This window comes from Mauremys reevesii, linkage group 10 (assembly GCF_016161935.1).
Source record: "Mauremys reevesii isolate NIE-2019 linkage group 10, ASM1616193v1, whole genome shotgun sequence".
Taxonomy (NCBI): Eukaryota; Metazoa; Chordata; order Testudines; family Geoemydidae; genus Mauremys; species Mauremys reevesii.
This window is the reverse complement of record NC_052632.1, coordinates 65492482-65512126: the sequence shown is the minus strand read 5'-3', so window position 1 is coordinate 65512126 and position 19645 is coordinate 65492482. Positions and strand designations below refer to the sequence as shown.

At 40.8% G+C, this 19645-nt stretch overlaps 1 protein-coding gene across 17 annotated transcripts in view; it reads left to right on the top strand.

Moving 5' to 3' along the window:
• The window catches only part of SNX29 (sorting nexin 29), a 484058-nt gene that overhangs the window by 347715 nt on the left and 116698 nt on the right, over positions 1–19645 (top strand). For 2 of the 17 annotated variants that reach the window (XR_005585774.1, XR_005585775.1), the window contains exon 20: positions 10200–10361. The exons of 13 other annotated variants lie outside the window; for them this stretch is intronic. Coding sequence is in view for 1 of the 4 variants with exons in the window: in XM_039492894.1 (XP_039348828.1) it covers positions 10200–10204 (5 nt within the window). In the remaining 3 variants the exon portion in view is untranslated. Of the gene's footprint in view, positions 1–10199; positions 10362–18887; positions 19074–19645 lie in introns of those variants that run through there. 2 more of the 17 variants (XR_005585773.1, XM_039492894.1) reach the window with 2 other exon arrangements.

Below are 19645 nucleotides of genomic sequence, written 5' to 3'. Positions count from 1 at the left end.
CACTCCAGATACTTAAAAGTCTCCTCAGTCCCAAATGAATCAAAATTGGCTTCTGAATCCTAAATAAGCCAAATGAGACTTTTAGGGAGTTGGAAGAGGCTCCAGATAAATGGTTTAAAGTTGAGGGCGGGGAGAAGTGAACAACTCCTATGACCCTAATGCTTGTGGGGAATGGATCTTTTAAGTCTCAAGAGGGGGACTGATGAGCATTTAAGACTTCGGATTTTCTCCCTCATGGAGACCCCATGTAATTTTGTGGCTTTACCCACAGCTGTGGTAGGGTACTCCACTCCAAAACAGGTCTTCACTTACTGTTCATTTACTAAGGCTTGTGGGGAGAGACCCTCTGCTCTCTCTCTCTCTGCTCCCCCTCCCCCAGATCTCTTAGGATTTTCAAGTGCAGGACTTCCTTTCTTTGGGTCTCCGGATCTTATCTACCAATTTTGAGGCCAGTGATATGTGTGTTTGTTCGTTGCCTATTTTAGAGTGGAAAGGGCAAAACTGTGCTTATAAGTTTCTACTCACAATGGAATGACTACTGCCACTCCACTGCAATATGATGTGCATGCACATCAAATGCCAGACTATTTTGAAAAGAATGAGGGTATTTTATATCATCTTTTGTAGAATAGAGTTGGAAGGGTACTCTAGTCCATTCACCTGCACCTTGAACTGGATTGATTTATTTAATAGTTAATCCTCCCTGATCCGTCTCAAGTTTCTCTTAAATTACTGCATTGATGGCATTTCCACAACCTCTGGGATCTTGCCCATTGCCTAATAGTTCTTATGTCTGATAGTTTTCCTTAATATATAGCTTCTATTTTTTCTGTTACAGCTTAAACCCATTACTTCTTAACCTGCCCATATAAAATTACAGGAATAATTGATCCTTGTAAATTATAAAAGTTACAATAATATTATCTTTATGCTTTTGTACATAAACATACTCCCAGCCCCAGTTGTCTTTATCCTAGGACAAGCACAGTTTTCTTACCCTTTTTTCCCAAATGTTTTATAAATTTAAAACATATAATGTTGTTGCTCTCCTAAACACTCTCATACTGGCTAATTTTTCAAAACAGGCGTTGGACCAGTTACATATTAATAATACATAAATATTTCCTGGCCCTATTCTTCTCATTCTCTGTGGGTGCCATAATGATAATATGAATGCAGTCACTTGGTGCTCCCACATTAGAAAACCTTCAATGACTGGAGAACAGATCTCAGTAATTGATGGAAAAGACCTAACAACTAATCAAATTAATCCCCTGAGTAGATGACATATCAAAAAATAGAAACCATTCTTCACTTTCCACCAATTATGTGAATTCAATGATTGTCTGAATGTGTAGAAATTGAGTATGGTACCATTACACTGAATACTGACATATCTGCATGATATCCATTGCTCTTCTTTAAAACATTTGATACCTAATATGAAAAGAATGCACAGTGCTTTAGGTTTGGAAGAGAATCACTTTGTATTGATTGTCCAACTACCCAGAAAGAATTCTACAGTGATCTAACATAACTCTTCTACCTGGGAGAAAGTGCTGAATGCAGCACTCATTCATCATTTTTAGTTCATGCAATTAAAATATATGCACGCTTTCTGTAGCTAGCCCTCAATATTAGCAATGCCCCCACCCACAGAACTCCCTCCTCCAAGAGTAGATCAACAAACACAATTACCTGTGACCTCTGCAGTAGTCACCTATCAGTGAAATTCTCAATGCTAGTTCTTAACAAATTTTGTGTCTCTAGATATTTTGTGTGTTTGCACATGTTATATATGTTCTACAAGTCTGTGATTGTATCAGTGAATTTCTTTGGAATTCTTGTGTACATTTTAAAGCACTACTGTTTGTTATCACTAACAGCTCAACCCTTAAAGTCAATGGTAATCCTGCCATTGCTTCTGTAGTGCAGAACAGCCCATCAATCATTGCAGTAGCTTTCTATTTCTGTACATGTAACTGTCTTTAATGAGTGTTAGGTATATTTGCATGTTGTTTAAGATACCCAAAAGGATGTGGAAAATTTCCTCAGGATATCTTCCTTTTGGAATGGTAAGATTTAGAAAGCAAAGCTTTTAATTGCAAATACATGAGAATGACAACGTATAGGTTACACATCTTATATTATATGTTGTGTTTTTTTTAAAATCTTATTCACCAGGCAGAAAGTTGCCTGGCAGTGTAAGATTATGTCTACATACTGTTCAACTAGTCTTTTACAACATAACAAGGCTACACATACATACACTGTAAAACATTCATACAAAAAAACCAAACACACATGCGCGTACACACATGCACACACAGGCACATTTTTGTATTCCATTAAAAAAAAAAAGTTAAGATTACAAAGTAAAATGCTTAAAAGTTTAAAAATGCCATAAGGTTGCCTCTGCAGCTTTAATTTGGCTCGCTTATTCATAGGCATTATGACACTATGTCTAATTACATGATCACAGACTGTACTATTTTTTCTATAGGAGCCCTGCATCATTCAATGCACAGAGTATATGGTCCTCGGTGAAGTATCTGTTCAATATTTCTTTTTATCCTCATCATTCTGTACATGGTCCCATGCTTTATTTACTACATACCATCCAAACACTGCACTGAATGTCAAATTTTTAATCTGTTTTCCTATTGTGCTTGTAGCCACAATAATCTAAAAACATTAATGAATTTTTCATAACAACCTGTCAGGTAGGGAAAGCCAACATTCTCTAAAGTTGCTTCAATATCTGGATGTCCATCTTGTGACCTCTATTGTCTGCATTTTCAAAGTTGCCAAGCACCCACAGCATTCCACAGATTTCCATTGTAGTTGTGAGTGCTCAGCATCTTGGAAAATCAGCCCTAGGTATCTTGAGTCTAGTACTCAAAATGAAAATGACAATTAATGGCCAGTTCTGAAATTTTTGTTTTAAGAGACTTTGTCAGTATTATATAAATCGTTAACATGCTAGGGGTAGAACCCAGTTGTCATGGGCTCAGTCCTTTGTCTTCAGGGCCGGCTCTAGACCCCAGCGCGCCAAGCACGCGCGTGGGGCGGCATTTTCCCAGGAGGGCGGCAGGCAGGTCCAGCGGACCTTCCGCAGTCATGCCTGCGGGAGGTGCACCGGAGCCGCCGGACCAGCAGACCTCCCGCAGGTATGACTGCGGACGGTTCCCTGGTCCCGTGGCTCGGGTGCCTGGTCCCGCAGCTCGGGTGGACCTCCCGCAGGCATGCCTGCAGAAGCTCCACTGGAGCCGCAGGACCAGCGCACCCTCCGCGGGCACGTCCCCCAGAGCCGCGGGACCGGCGCCCGGTAGCACGCCCCCTGCGGCATGCCGCCCTGCTTGGGGCAGCCGGATTACTAGAGCCGCCCCTGTTTGTCTTAACCATCCATCCTTTCTTTCCCTGCAACCCTCCCTCCTCTTACAGCTTCTGTAGTGAATGAGACAGTGGTTAACTGGCAATAACCTCTTTCACAACATAAACTTTCTTCATTCATTATGTACCCCATTCACATAATTGTAAACATTGTTTGGAAAATGTGCATCAGCAATCAAAAAAGCAAATAATGTTCATCATAATATAGTACTAAATTATTATTATAATGGCAATATATAATTCAATTATGCACTTCCCTGGCATTCTGTGTTCACTTCTGGTTACCCTATTTTTTTTTAAAGGAAAGACAAAATAGAGGCGATTTGGAGGTAGACAATAAAAATACTTACAAGTATTTATGTGAGGGGACATTGAAAAGATTAGAACTGTTTAGAGAGGAGCCAAAGAAGAGGGAATATGATAAAGGTATACAAAATGATGAAAGCTAAATTAGGGTAAATGTAGGAACCTTTCTTATAATACAAGAACAAGAGGACAATCAGAAACTTTCCAAAGGGCAGGATACTGTATAATTGTCCAATCTTGAGTATTCACATTTGATTTAACATAGCAGCTCTTTTGTTTATCAGGAAATCCTTGTACTTCTGTCATTTATCAATCAAATTTGCTAATGTGTATATACTGTATTAAATGTTCAATACATTCAATACATATTCTTATGTGTGCACTTCATTTTTAGTGTACTGTGCATTTTGCTAATGTGGTGCAAAAGAAACTCTAAGAACCTTATAGTGTATTTGTGAACCTGTTGATTACATTTCTTGTGTAATACTAGACTGGCATGAAAAATCATGAACACAGTTTATACAAGTTAGTTTGGCATTTTATGCATTGTCATAGCTGTGTCTGTGAATTACATATGCAGGACTTCCACTTTTATGATTTTATTGCTCTTATAGAAAATGTAGTTTTGTTTAATAATAAATACTCCTACACTGTTTGTGTGAAATACTTCTACAAAAATGAATCATACCAATTCTATATAACTGATAAATGTTTAACAGTGTAAATGTTGGAAGGGCATGCTTGAAAGATGATGCTTACTCATTGCTTACTTGAAACAGCTAAAAAGAGTACAATTTTGTTACAAAAGGAATGTTACATTGTAAAAGCTTAGGGCAGGAAGTGGAAGCTCTTGAGCCCTGGTTCAGCACAGCACTTAAACACATCCTTAACTTGAAGTACATGCTTAAATCCCATTGATGTCCAAAGTACTAAAATATGTGCTTAAATGCTTTGTTAAATTAGGGGCTGTATTGCTTATTGTAGCAACTGTTCTCCATTCCATTAGTTCTTTAGTGTTGTCTAATGCAGTAGTGAGCTGTGATTTTTTTTTTAAAAAAGAGGGACAGCTGCCTCTTGCTAAAATCTCTCCCTCCATTACTGTTTTGCACCTGACTTCCCTATACCATTTGGGTAGTGGGAGCAGATTTCTCAGGAGCAGACTTGATACTTTGATGCTTCACAGGCAGCTACTAAAAAATTACATCTCTCTGATATCCACATCTGTCTAATATTTTTTAGAAATTAGCATACATTTACTAAATAAAGAAGGCTTTGCAAATATAATTCCCTCAGTTAAGTTAAATATTAAATAATCTTTTAACTGGAGATTGTACTCAGTAGTACTCACTGGCTTTGATTTTGTATAGTGTGAAATATAAACTTAGATTCTATATTTTTTCTAGATTTCAGTGCCAATGGATTCTAGCATTTAAAGCTACTGCTGGATCAGATACTGTATTAATGGGAAATTATATACTATTATTTTTATATAGTAGTTACTATCATGTAGTTTTCAAAAATAGTATACTACACATTGTGTATATTTGAAAAAAGTTATGTAGCGCCACCTATCTACCTGGTTACCTTCCTTAGTGCCAATCTCCATACAGGTTTTGATGGACAGGCCTGGGTTCTTCTGGAGCCTGCCACCCATGCAGAAGGGTGGAACTTATTTTTCTTTCCACATTAATTTATTTGGGGGTGCCTGCACCCCCATTACTCTTTCCTGGCAGGGTCACCAAGGACAGCTTAGGAAGAAAATTCTAATCACACACACACACACACACACACACACACACACACACACACACACACACACACACACACACACACACACACACACACACACACACACACACTTCCTTGCCAGATAGTTGTTCCAAGAAATAACACAAACACATGCAATATATAACAGGGTAAAACACTATTCTCATGGTCACCGGTGTCCATAGTGAATTTCCCTAGTCACATGACCTGATATAGCAAACATACAATTAGTGTCCCATTGGTATGTGTGTACTTTGTAGGGCCCCTTGATGACCTGTGACCACAATATCTTCTGTGCAGCAATTAGCAATGTGGCTAACTGAGTTTAGTACAGCCCAAAAGACTCACAAGTAGGATAAGGTGGTAAGTCCCTCCACAGATTTAATAGGCACCCTTATCATGTGTCTCTAGTCTTTGTTTGCAAGAAGCTGGAAATGGACGACAGGAGATGTATCACTTGACGATGTCCTGTTCTGTTCATTCCTTCTGAAGCACCTGGCATTGGCTACTGTCAGAAGACAGGATACTGGGCTAGATGGACCTTCGGTTTGACCCAGTGAGGCCGTTCTTATGTTCTTATCCCCTGGCTTGAGGACACAGTTCAGGAAGTAGAGGGTCCCTCAAAAAATTTCCCTGACTAGCTAACTAAAAGATGGTGAATTCACACCATCTGTGATGGATCCTAAGGTTCAGAGATGGCTCTGGACTCCTCAGTCATTGCAGAAGGCTGACGATCACTGCTGGCAGGCGTTCTCTTCATGCTTCTGGTGCCAGGATTTCCCCTCATCATGAAGGGGTGCAGAGATCAGGGTGCAGATTACAAAACTATACTAAAATCCAAACTTTAGTCTCACACCCCAGCGCTCAGACACACTCACAGCAGGCAGCAGCCCTGGACTAGCAGCCAGAGCAGAGCTGTCTGATCTCACCTAGAGAGCTGAAGGGCTAATTCAGCCTGGCTGGAGGAAGTTTTCCCAGCAAAGCTCTACAAACTGGGAGTCACCTTGGAGAGGGAAAAGCCCAGCTGAGTGATTTTGCTTTCAGGTAACCAAGGCCAGTACTCAGGGGGAACCCTGCATGCAGGCCTGGGACTCCCCAGCTCTCCACACAGCCAGACCTGCCCTTTTTGTGGCTGTCTCCAGGCTGCTCTCAAAATGGCTTCTCCCCACTGCTGAGCTCCCAGGGAAGGGCTTCTCACTCCCTATTGGCCAAGCTAGCTCTTCTTCCCCAGCTCTCCCTTGTCAGTGATTTGACTCTGCCCCCTCCTCTGTTCAGCCATGCCTATGATCTTTCCCCAAGCTAACAGGAGCCCTGTTCTAAACAGTGTCTCTCCTCCCTCTCCCTCTTGGTTGCTGAGCACTCTGAGTCTGCCCTTGACTCCCCATTCCTATCAGGGATTAGCCTGCCTCTCCCTGAGGTACCAGTGTACAGAGCCCCAGGAATGGAGATAATCTCTTTGGGGGTTACATTAAGAATTTTAATGGGTTCAATTTCTGTAACATTAAAGAACTGGAAAACCAGTCCAATTAATCTTATAATACATTAATTATACATTTTTATTCCATGTTCTTGTACTTTTACAACGTTATAAAGCCATAAAAGATCACCTCTCCTTATATTTCTTAGTGTTTGCGCATAACTAGACTATTAATCCAGAAGAAATATCAGAAATTGAATCAGCTGACCCAACCTAGATCAGCACCAGCCCAACTAATAAATTTATCAACTAGGTGAACTACAAAGTAGAGAAAATAAAATTCCTTGTTAAAATTCCTAACCACACCACATGGCTTAGTTCTCTCCCAGGTAGATGGGGCTTGAACTGTGCCCTGAGGGTAGAGAAGTACAAACTATTTTAGATCAGAAGCCTAATGCAGAGTAAATTCCAGAGTCAAGAACCCTTCACTGAAATCTCCATGCCACTGGCCCTCGCGCCCCTCCCCCCGCCCACCTTTGAGCTGTCAGCTCAAGCATATCTGCTGATTGGAACCACAACACTATTATTGATGGATGACTAGATGACCTCCTGAGGTCCCTTCCAACCCTGATAGTCTGTGATTCTGTGATACTTGGGGAAAGAAGCAGTTTTTCAGGAAGTCAGGTACCAGATGATAATGTTAAGCAATGTAGTTTTGGGCTAAAATGATATAATGATCTGTGAAAGTCATTTGTTCACAATTTTCAATATCTGCCTTTTTGTCTATTTGTGGTTTTTAAAGTAGAAAAATTTAGTATTATAGGATCTGATCCATACATCACTTCCTATGACTTGTGTTACTGTTATCCTATTAAACATGCGCTACGATGACACATGTAGAACACATATCCAGACTATTGTGGCACTTTTGCAGTTAGCTATGATGTTATTTTCTGCCTGTTCAGAGAGCACAGGCATGTACTTTAGTGTGCCCAGCATGGCAGCTGAATGATGGCTTCAGATTCCACCCGCAGCTGTGATTAGTGTATTATATGCTCCTTGAAACAGAAATTTAAAAAAAATCATTCTGAAAATTTCATTTTGAAAAAAAAACTGGAAACCTCATTTCACAACTACATTTTCATTCTTCAAGCATTTCTCTACATGGATTCCTCTGCAGGTAAGTGCGCCTTGTGTGGGTGAGCCCTGAATCTTTTAGTCAGCCGTATCCCTTGGGGCTGTGCTTGTGCCCTGTACACCTTCACACCCTCTTCGATGAGGGATAAAACACTCCCTCTGCCCCTCAGTTCCTTCTCATTGCCCATGCAAATAACCCAGACAATGCTTGAGTGATAATTATAGCCCCTGCCTGGGAGAACCCGTTCTGGTATTCAGACCTCAGATATCTATCCAGAAGTCCACCTCTTCCACTTCCAAATCTACCGGACATCACTTTTCAGAGCCAAGGCCTCATGCTTCAACTGAACCCAGGTTGTCTAAACTTAACAGTGTGGAATCTGGTTGGCTGAATTCTGTGGAAAGATCTTACTTGGAAGCTATTCAAGAGATTTTGATCCAAAGCATAAAGGCCTCAACCAGAAAGATGTATCAAGGAAAGCGGAAGCTTTTCTTTTTGTGGTCTATTCAGAATCCTGTGCAACCCCAAGACTCTTCTCTATGAATCACCTTGGGTTATTTATTGTCTTTAAAACGTGCTCTACTTTCAGTTAGCTCTGTAGAGTCCACTTTGCTGCTGTTTCAGCATATCCTCCACCTTTTGACAGTTACTCTCCCCCCCCGCCCCACCTGCAGTATCTAGATTTATAAAAAGTCTGACTCATGTTTCCACATACTAAGGAGCCTTTTCCCACTTCAGACTGGAATATAATACTCACATCTTTCATGGACCTTCTATCTGAGCCAAATGCAAAATGCTCTTTGTTTCACCTCGCTGTTAAGGCATTTTTGCAGTTGCTCTTACCTCCGCCTGCAGAATGGTAGGAATTCAGGTTTTAATGCCAGAGTCATCATGTACTGTCTTACATAAAGACAGAGTAACAGCACCCTAAATTTATGCTAAAAATAATCTTGGACTTTCATATCAATCTGTTTATACATCTATCATGGCTTTTTCCTAAACTACCTGATTCTCCTGGGGAGATTAAACTGTATACACTAGATGTAGATAGGGTTATGTCCTTCTATGTTTCTAGGACAGAACATTTTTGTAAATCACCTAGACTTTTTTTAGTGGCTTTTGGTAATAAGTTGAAGGATCAGACTGTTTCATCTCAGGGACTTTCCAAATGAGATACAGATTGCATTAAGATTGAATATTCTCTGAATAAACTTCTGATTCCCTTTCGTTTCAACTAGGACCCTGCTGACATCTGCAGTTCGTTTGTTTAAGAGAGATCTCTATTTCTGAAATCTATAGAACAGCTACCTGGAATTGAGTTCATACATTCACCAGTCACTACTCCATTGTCACAGTTCTAGATCAAATGCTCAGTTTGGCAAAGGTTTTCTACAGTCATTATTAATATAGGGACTCCAAACAGCCACCTCCTTGGAGCATAACTGCTGGCCAGTGGGATCCATGTAGATAAATGCTCAAAGAAGAAAAAGAGGTTATTTACCTTACAGTAACTGGATTTGTTTGAGATGCCTTTGTCCACATGGTTCCTACAACCCACCCTTCTTTCTTTCCCACTGATTTGGAGTTCTGACATGGATTTAGTGTGACCAGATAGCAAGTGTGAAAAATCGTGATGGAGTGAGGGACAATAGGTGCCTGTTATAAGAAAAAGCCCCCAATATCAGGACTGTCCCTATAAAATCAGCACATGTGGTCATCCTACATGGATTTCCATATTAGTAAAGGAACTGAATGGCAGTTGGGGGTGCTTTCTACCCTCTCTCTAGGGGTCATGATAATGTACAAGGCAACACCAATGGACACTGCTAGCTAAAAGATTCCGGGTTTGCACACAAGAGGCGCACACATCTACAGGGGGATCCACATGGACAAAGGCATTTCAAAGCACTCCGGTTTACTGCAAAATAAGTAACCTACCTCTCTTTTCAAAGTTTATTTTAATTTTTTTTTACATATTTTTATATTTTTATTTTTACATTATTTCATGATATGAGAAAAGTAATAATGTACAATGTGACATGTCATATCATGTAGGTTTTACTGGGGTACAGGGGAAAAATCAAAGGGGGGGGGCTAATATTTAGCCAGATAGACGGTCCACTTATAACTGCTCATTATTTTTAATGATTTTACATCATTGCCATTTTGTGATGATAGTATAATTTCAGAATTCTGGAGAATGAGAGGAAAATCCAAAGCCACTAGAATGAAATTATGGTTTTGAAGAAGCCTCTTTGCTTTGAAACATTTCTGATTGAGTATACTCAGACTGATTAACCTGGAGCATCTTTGTATTCCAGACACACTAGATATGAAGAGGTAGGTGACAAGGTTAAGCCCTCAGTATGCAACTAATTTGAAGTCGGCTATCTAATTTGTATTACAAAAGGGCCTTTCAAAGTATAAGGATTAAATGCCTTCTGCTGGACAAGATTTTATTACTAGAAGCTGGAATATTAGAGTTCTGCATACTGCCCATTGGAAATAATACTCTGTCTAGCCTCTCGTTTGTTCAGAAGTGTGTAACAGTACAAAGTTTCAGCGTCTTTGACCTTCATGTGTCTGAAGCCATGCAACTCTCCCAATCATTTGCCAAGTTTTGTCCTAGTGGTCTGAGACTCCTGGAGTGGGGTGATTGAGTTTTCAAGACAGTAATGGTCTTTTGATTGATCATCCCAATCACGTTCTATGAAGTGTAACATTTTGGTGCAGAGTGAGATTTCTGCACTAAATAACCCCAGTAGTCACTGTGATGGGGAAAAGGTGATTTTTTTTTTACTTGTAACTGTTTCAGAATTTCTGAGATTACAGGATATTTTTATGTGACTCACTGTACTGTGTACACTGTGACTCATTCAGGATTAGATCAGTTTTTTTATCCAGTCTAACTTGGAGTATGTATAAGGCAAATTAAGGATAACAAATCAGTAACAGTTACTTATCTTACTATCTGACTATTACTACTAATTATGCAGGCAAAAGATCTGGAAGCACTGTCCTTTTGTAAACAGTTTGCAAAGAAATTTTTTTGATTTGATGGAGAATGTGTGAATGAGTTCACTCACTGCAGACACCCCTTTGTGGCCAAGTGTGAACATTGCAGACTCTTTCCTATCCTGGTGCCCCTTGCAGATAGTCATCCTGGGCCTGCTATGGTCTGGCCCTCTGGCCAGGTCACATATTTATGTCCATTCCTTTTGGGATACATAGAGTCTAGCAAAGGGTAGTCCTGTTGGTTGACTAAGGGGCCCTAGTTCTCCCCTGGGTTGAGGGCTCAGAGTCTTGATCCTTCTGACTTCAGGGTCTTCTCTTGTGCTGATTCCCCCGTGTCGGATTGTTTTGCATAAGAGTGTGGGAAACTGACATGCAAGTCTCAAGGATGAGGCTCGTTCTTATCTGCTGGGAGGCAATAACAGGATAATAAATTAAAGGGTTGGCCAGGATGTTAAATAGCCAATGAAGTTATAGCTGTGCTTGTCTGTACCTTATTAACCAATTAGCAATTGCTTGATTGCCTGTATTAATTGTATAAATGAAATATGCTGGAGAGAAATAAAGGACTTAGCTGCCAATCATACTGACTGAAGAGCTTTGTTCATGCCCGCTTGAGAGGCACCGAGACGCAACAAATGGTGACCCCGACGTGATTCGTATTGAATCATGATAGTGTCGGGAGCCTGAGCTCAGAGGCGAACGGCCAGGAGCCTGAGCCCAGAGGCGGGGAGTGCCTATCCGACGTGATTCAATGCTGAAAGTGTCGGTGGCCTAGTCTCGGTGGCCTGTTCCAGGCGGAAGAGCCGCGCGGGAGTGCTGGAGAAGGGCCCAAAGGAGAGGCGCATCTGAGCTCAGAGGTGAGCTAATATGGGAACCGCTGCATCAGCGGAAGAAAAGATAACACAGAAGCCTTTATTGCACATTATGAAGCGGCAGGGAGAAAGGCTCCCCTCTGATATGTTATCCCGCCCGCTGCGGTGGGGACACAGAAGGGGACTTTTCGTTAAACCAAATACAGTCTTTGATAAAACTGTTTGGGAGCGGCTACGCTCCGAGCTTTGGGAGTCGGTGACTCAGGGCGATAAGGAAGCTTTCTCCCTGAGTCAAGTATGGAGTAAAACAAGGAAGAAAATACAGAAGCCTTTATTGCACATTATGAACCGACAGGGGGAAAGAATTTCCCCTGCTGCACTGATTTACTCATTAAGAAGAGAGGGGGAGTTGGGGAGGCTCCTCCTGACCGGCCTTCGGGCACAGGACGAGGAGGTGAGCGAGCCCTGGACGGGAAGACGTTGGAGTGCACGGCGCAGGCAGAGGCTCGTGCCGTGGCCCCAGAGGTCGTTCGGACCTACAAGCAAGTAAGTTGTTTTGGCAGGAGCCCGGAGAAGGCGTCCCACGCTGGCTGGTCTGAGCCTGGGACAGTGCCGGGAAAACCGTTGTGCTTCTCCGGTATGAGCAGCAACAACTGGGTGTTCTGACACAGGATTTACAGTTTAAAAGAAGCCAAGCAGGGAAAGAAAAGGAACAGGATGATTTAATCGAAGAAAAGCTCATTCTTTTCTCGCCCCAGTCAAGGACACTAAGACTTGGCAAACAGCCCAGACTAAAGAGAGCTTGACTGGGCCCAAAAAAGCTAATGAGAGCTGCAAAATCCTGCCAGGCACTAACGGACTGTGTTAGCTGTCTCCTTTTACAGGTATGGAAGAGCTGCCCAAAGATCCTAGCAGCCCTGCCATTTTTGCAACCAGGAGACTGATTGCCTGGACCCATGATTTTATTACAAAAGACCCCTTCACATCAGGAGAATTTTCCTACTGATAATTGGCCTAATTATTTTTTAGTTCCATTGTGCTTTTAAATAGCAGGAAAAAAGGACAAGGTAACGTGCTGGCTAATTTTTCCCTTGTCCGCTGCAGCCCCCACGTCCTGATTATTTCCCCCGTAGAAGCTGATCCACGACGGTGGTGGAAAAGAAGAAAAAACATTCACGTTGTTGATATTGCCAAAGTCCAGAAATTTTTGACTAAAAAGACATTGAGAACTGACCCTGGTGAAGAAGCAAAGAATTACACACTGGCAGGAAGAAATTTGGGACTTCTGCTGAGAAATGTGATGTTAATTGGATTTTGGGATTTATTTTACAGGCTGCGCCCTGTGTTTTGGATATATATATATTTTTAGCATGTATTGCCCCCCCCATTATGGTAGCCCTTCCTAATTGGATTGTAAATAATATGTCCTTCTTTTATTGAGGCTGAGAAAGCATTGCCGTGGGAGCTAGTATGTTTGAAGTTTTGAATGGCCAGCTGATGGCCATTCGAGATTTTGAGCACCAGGATAGCCCACTGCCCTTACAGATATATTAGGAGTACCATTTGATTTGGGGTTGTAGAGATATATTTGGACACTGTTTGGTTGGAAGTGTGAGTATTTGCAGTGCCCCTCCCCAGCATGTAAACCAGTTGAGTTGGGGGGTGAGGGCTTTTACATACCGAACCCTGCCGGGTTCATGGGGAGGATGATGGTGGAATTAATTGCCCCAGCTTTTTAGAGTTTAATTGTTTTTTGTTTTTCAAGTTTGAGAAAACTCAGCCAAAGGGTTTGTTGAGTATTCTCAAGGGGGGAGTTGTGTGTTATTTAGGCATAAATTTAGGTAATTTGGGAGAATGGCTTTAAATTTATGTGACCCTAAGAATTTTTATGTAAAGTGCCTTTGTTAGTCTATTTAGACTTTTTGTTAATTTTGTGTTATGTGCTGATTATTGGCCGTTGTAGACTGCTTGATATTAGATGTGGCCTATATTATAATAGACAGCGTATTTGGAAAGGAAAACAGGATCGGGCCCAGGCGGCGGGCAACAGACAACAAGCTTGGAAAACTGGTTGATAACCTTGAGGGTGTAGTTGATAGAGAAGGTAATTAACTACAAGCAAGTAATGTTAGACAGAGTAAAAGTTAACTCTGTGGTTGCTAAAGGGAATAATAGCTGAATTTTGTAAAAATGCTGAGAGAGAAAAGTTTTGGTGTTTTGAAATTTTTGTAAATACATGTAGGCAAAGAAATTAGTTTGTAATTGTTTGGCCATAAATAATTTTGTTGCATTAATTGAAGATTGTATATAGTGCTATGTAATTGTAATTGTATTAGGCTTAAGGGCATATAAGTGGTGATGTTTTTTTTTTTATTTAGTGTTTAATAGCAGAAGTTAATAGTAAGAATCCTTAAACTGTGGATAGCTTTGAATTTAGAAGTAAGCTAGGAAGCAATTGTATTAATGTAAATGATTTACCTGATGAAGTAATTTTTTTGTTTGTTTGTTTTGCCTGCTAGCTATATAGGGTTTTGGTATATTTTAAGTAATGATTAATTGCCCAGTAGGGGTAGTTTTGTTTTTGTTTTTTAGATATTAAAGAAAATTGGTGTTAGCTGTATAGCATTTAATGTACCATGTAATTATTTATAGAGTTTAAATTTATGTTTCATGTTTTATGTTTGTTTGTGATATGTGTTTCTGGCCAGAAAGAATTGTGATGTTGTTAAAATGTTTATGTGGTTTATGTTGTGTTTTTCCTGCTAGGACCCCCCCCCCCCCAGTGTCAGTTTGATCACCTGACACATGAGGGATGGATTGGTAATAGAAATTTGTCACGATTTGGTGTGCAATAGAGATTGGGGGAACCCTGCAGAATTTACACCATTTATGTGTTTGATTTTTGTGTATTTATGTTTGTTTTGTTTGATGATGTTGGTGTTGTATGTTATGAATTGCATGGTTATGGATAAGCCTTATAGATTGAGGAAGCATTATTTGGCTTTTAGTTTTGTTTTGCTTAATTGGTTATTGTTAATTTTTTATGTGTTTTTGGAATAGAGGAGAATTTCCTATGCTGCCTTGGTGGAAAATTACAGCTGCGTGATTACGAGAACAGAGGGATGAGATAATGTTGTTATGAGAAAGTAGGGAACTGCCAGAGCGAGGCAAAGGCCAGGTGGCCTAACTGGATCAGATACGGTGCATGGGAAATGGGAAGACAGTAAGCCAGGTGGATTAAGTGGGTCCGGCCTTGGCTGATTTTGGCGCAGAGTGCCATAAATACAATGGCCTTCTGCTTGCTGCCCCATGTTGCTGCAGTGAAAGCCCTTATTGGAAACCTGCTTTGTGGGTGTTTGCATATTGGCAGAACCTCCTGGCCCTGGGCCACTTGCGCTACCTGGAGGAGGGATGTATAGGTAAAAATAGGGCATTGGAAGATATTGTTACGGTTTAGTTAGGCAGCTGGTGTTTAGATTTGCTTTTAGTTTTGTTGTGTAATAGATTGTAGTAATGTGATGCTATAAGTTGAAAATGTTTTGCTGTGCCTTCCTTTTTTTTATTATGAGAAAAGGGGGGAAGTGTCGGATTGTTTTGCATAAGAGTGTGGGAAACTGACATGCAAGTCTCAAGGATGAGGCTCGTTCTTATCTGCTGGGAGGCAATAACAGGATAATAAATTAAAGGGTTGGCCAGGATGTTAAATAGCCAATGAAGTTATAGCTGTGCTTGTCTGTACCTTATTAACCAATTAGCAATTGCTTGATTGCCTGTATTAATTGTATAAATGAAATATGCTGGAGAGAAATAAAGGACTTAGCTGCCAATCATACTGACTGAAGAGCTTTGTTCATGCCCGCTTGAGAGGCACCGAGACGCAACACCCCCGGATGAGGGGGTAGGCTTTCTGCCTTCTTCATCATCCATGAGTTGGTAGGGGAACTTGGGCCTGCCCTCTCCACTAGGTTCTGATCCAAGGCCCACAGGCAGGCAGCTACATACTGCATCCAGAAGTGCTATGCTGTTGGTTCCCTGGATCACTTCCTAGTGCTCAGTTTCCCCAACAAATGAAGTAAAGACATTAAACAACTGAAAAACAAGGTAAAGTCTCAGACCTTCTTAGTGTAAAAAATCCTTTCTCTGCGGGTCCAGTAAAATCACCACAGCCAGAGACATCAGGCAGCTTGATCACCAGTAGCGCTTTCCAGGAACTCAAAGTGTAGGTCAGTTCACCTCCACTGTTTGCCCGCTAGCTGAGCTGGTCTATTCTCACTTTGAGCGCCTCCAAGCTAAACATGCTTTGCAGGTATAGTGGGGTAGGAAGGCCTGGGCCCAGAGTAGCTGCTTAACCCCTTCCTGACCTGTGCAGGGTTTGTACACACCATCACAGAATAAGAGGGGAAATCTTTTAAAAAGTAGATTAGAACAGTGGTCCCCAAACTTTTTCGCTCCCCCCTCCCCACCCGGGTTTACGCTTCCCTGGAAGCCGCAGTCGGGAGCTGGGGCCGGGAGCAGCGACAGAGCTGTGGTCAGGGGCCAGGGCCAGAAACCGGGGTCCGCGATCAGGAGTGCAGCCGCCGTTGGGAGTGGGGCCAGAGCTAAAGCTGGGATTGTGGCTGGGAGTAGAGTTGCAGTTGGAGCCAAAACAAGAAGCAGAGCTAGGGGCAGAGCGGGGCTGGGTGGCCCTCCCTCCCCATCCCCCATGGGAGCTGGCCTGGGGCCCACTCTGCCCCCTGAACATTCCTCCATGCCCCTTCAGGGGCACCCCACAGTTTGGGGACCTCTGAATTAGCAGCACATTCTCTTCAGAATTGTGTCATCTTTAAAATTTCATCCTGAACCTCTGATTAAACCACAGAGGTGGCTTATACTGCCACTAGTTGCAAGTGTAAGGCATTCACCATTGTAGTAGGATGATATCTCACTGTTTGGAGTATTTAATACAGTACAGTGGTGGGGACAAATCTGCCCTCTAATGCATATCTAATAATAAAGTCCATGAGAGTGACACCCATTCGCTTCAATGTATATTAAAGGACAGAATTTTGCCCTTAGAGATAACACAGTCATGACAAATGATGTGCAATATAGTACCTATACAGAGTTGAAAAAAATATTTGTCTTTAGCACATTTAACTGATTTCCTGCATATAACTTTCTATTCATTGAATTATTATCAATTGCAACAATAATGTATATTACTACATAAAAGTTTTGCAAATTAAAAGTTTTACCATTTAGTTTGAGCAGATTACATGTTGCTGATACAAAGCTGATATTTCAATGCCTCTATAAAGCCGTGTACTGCAATGTAGATCAGATTTCCCTGAGGAAAGTATTTTGGGATAATAGTAAACACTGAGTGATTTCCACTGTATACATGATTATATTTTTTCTTCAGATAAAGGAAATTGGAATGAGCTGTTTGAATGTTTACTGAATCATCGTATATAAAACAATGAATGGGGCAAGAATCTGGAAGTCATACACAATAAAATTTATAAGCCCTATAGCACAATGCTTAGCAAAGATAGCAAACAAATGTAAACTGAATCAAATCATTCCAGCATTGCTTAAAGAACTTACTGAGATCACATTTGGGATAGTGTGCACTTTTCTGATCACCATGTATCAACAAGGAAATTGAGAAGATGTAGCAAAGGGCAACCTGAAAGATGCAGAGAATAGTGTGCACTTTTCTGATCACCATGTATGAACAAGGAAATTGAGAAGATGTAGCAAAGGGCAACCTGAAAGATGCAGAGAATTGAAGATCTAAGACATTCGAAAGGTTACAGAATCTGTACTCTTTGTGAAAGAGAAGATTGAGACTAGATGTTTGGAGGTTTAAAAAAATATTTTAGTGAGTACAGAGAAAGCTTTTGTCAACAAAAATGATGCGTGGCTTAAAATTAAATTGTTTGGCAGTAGTTTAATGAGTCTACAAATGTATTTGACATCAAATATTTATAATTAAGTGGATTGATACAGAATGGTCATCTGTTCAATAATTAGATTTGTTGGCACACATTCTGAGTAGCAGTTTGGAACTGTCTACCAGAGACAAGAAATACATAATAAAGATTGTTAAAACAGGAGTTAGATCAGTTTTTGTAGAAAGCAAGTATGGTAGATTAATACATGCTAATTAAAATGAAGCCTTTGGGTTATCTCCTGCCCATAAAATGTCCTATTTTCCTGATAATCAATGAGATTATCTATACCTTGTGGTCTCTGCTCAGTGTGAATGTTGCCTAATAGTTTGTTTTCTAAACTGTGTGGAATTCCCATTATTGTTTGTGAAAACCCAAGTTTCTTCAAACATAAGTGCATTTTATATCTGTGTTTTAATTAGCATTTTAATTTTGATAGTGAGTTTATGAAGCACAATGGATATGAAATGTTTTTATCTTCCATGTGCAATAGTGCTTATTTTCACTATCCAAGTTTCATTTTAATTTGTTAATAATGAAATGTTTCCCTTCAAGTACTTGTCCACATTATGTGCCTCATGCACTCAAGTTCGGAATCTTTAGGCCAGCAGCATCTACATAGGATGCATGAGACTCCTTGTGCTCTGTGTCAAGGGCATATAAAGTAGGGTGACCAGATGTCCTGATTTTATAGGGACAGCCCCGATATTTGGGGCTTTTTCTTATATAGACGCCTATTATCCCCACCCCCGTCCTGATTTTTCACACTTGCTATCTGGTCAACCTAATATAAGGGCAGAGTGCACCAGCCGCTACTCAGTTCCTCTCACCACCTGTTAGCTTTGAGACTGTGCTGTGGTTCAAGATAATCCAAGAAACAACTCTTAAAGACTGATTAAATTAATTAATTTAGCAATAAGGCAGTAAATTTGATAAATGCAGTATCAAATATTATATGCATATTGTTTCATGAGAATATATTGTACCCAGCTATATGCAGATAAATGTTATCAATTATTTTTCCCAAGTGTAAAATTTGTGATAATAATGTAGCCTTTTAAAGTATTATTATGCTCTGAAAATTAACTCCACATACACCCCTCCAGGCTCAACAAAGGAAAGAGAGTTTGGTTAGATCAACAGGGGATCTCCAGCACTGTAAGCCTCTCTGGTCTGGAATTGTCTGATTTGGAAAAGTCCTCTGGTTTGACTGGTCCCTTGAGCTTAAAAGGCTCATGGACCCAGTGCCATCACCTGAATTATTCTTGAAGTTGCCGTAGCTGATTGTTCAGGTACGTTGTAGGCCTGGACGAATAGCCTTTTTCAGGTCAGGAACAGATTTATTGATGGGCAAAATTGGCTAGTATCCTGAGGTTTTGGGTTGTTGTTTTTAACCTTTCCCACACCATCTGGAGCTCCAGTTTAGTTATGCAGAAGGCTGTGTGTGTCTGTGTCTGTGTGTCTGTCTGTGTATGTATATATATCTCTACTTCAGTAAGGCTTTTGATACTGTCTCACATGACTTTCTCATAAATGATCTAGGAAAACACAGCCTAGATGAACCTACTATAAGGTGGATGCACAACTGGTTGGAAAACCACTCTCAGAGAGTAGTTATCAATGGTTCAGAGTCAGCTGGAAGGGCATATTGAGTGGGGTCCCACAGGGATCTGCCCTGGGTTTGGTTCTATTCTATATCTTCATAAATGATTTGGATAATTGTATAGAGATTATACTTATAAAGTGTGCAGATGATACCAAGCTCGGGGTTGAGTGTGTGTGTGGGTTATAAACAGTTTGGAGGGCAGGATTAGAATTCAAAATGATCTTGACGAACTGGAGAAATGATCAGAAATTAATAAGT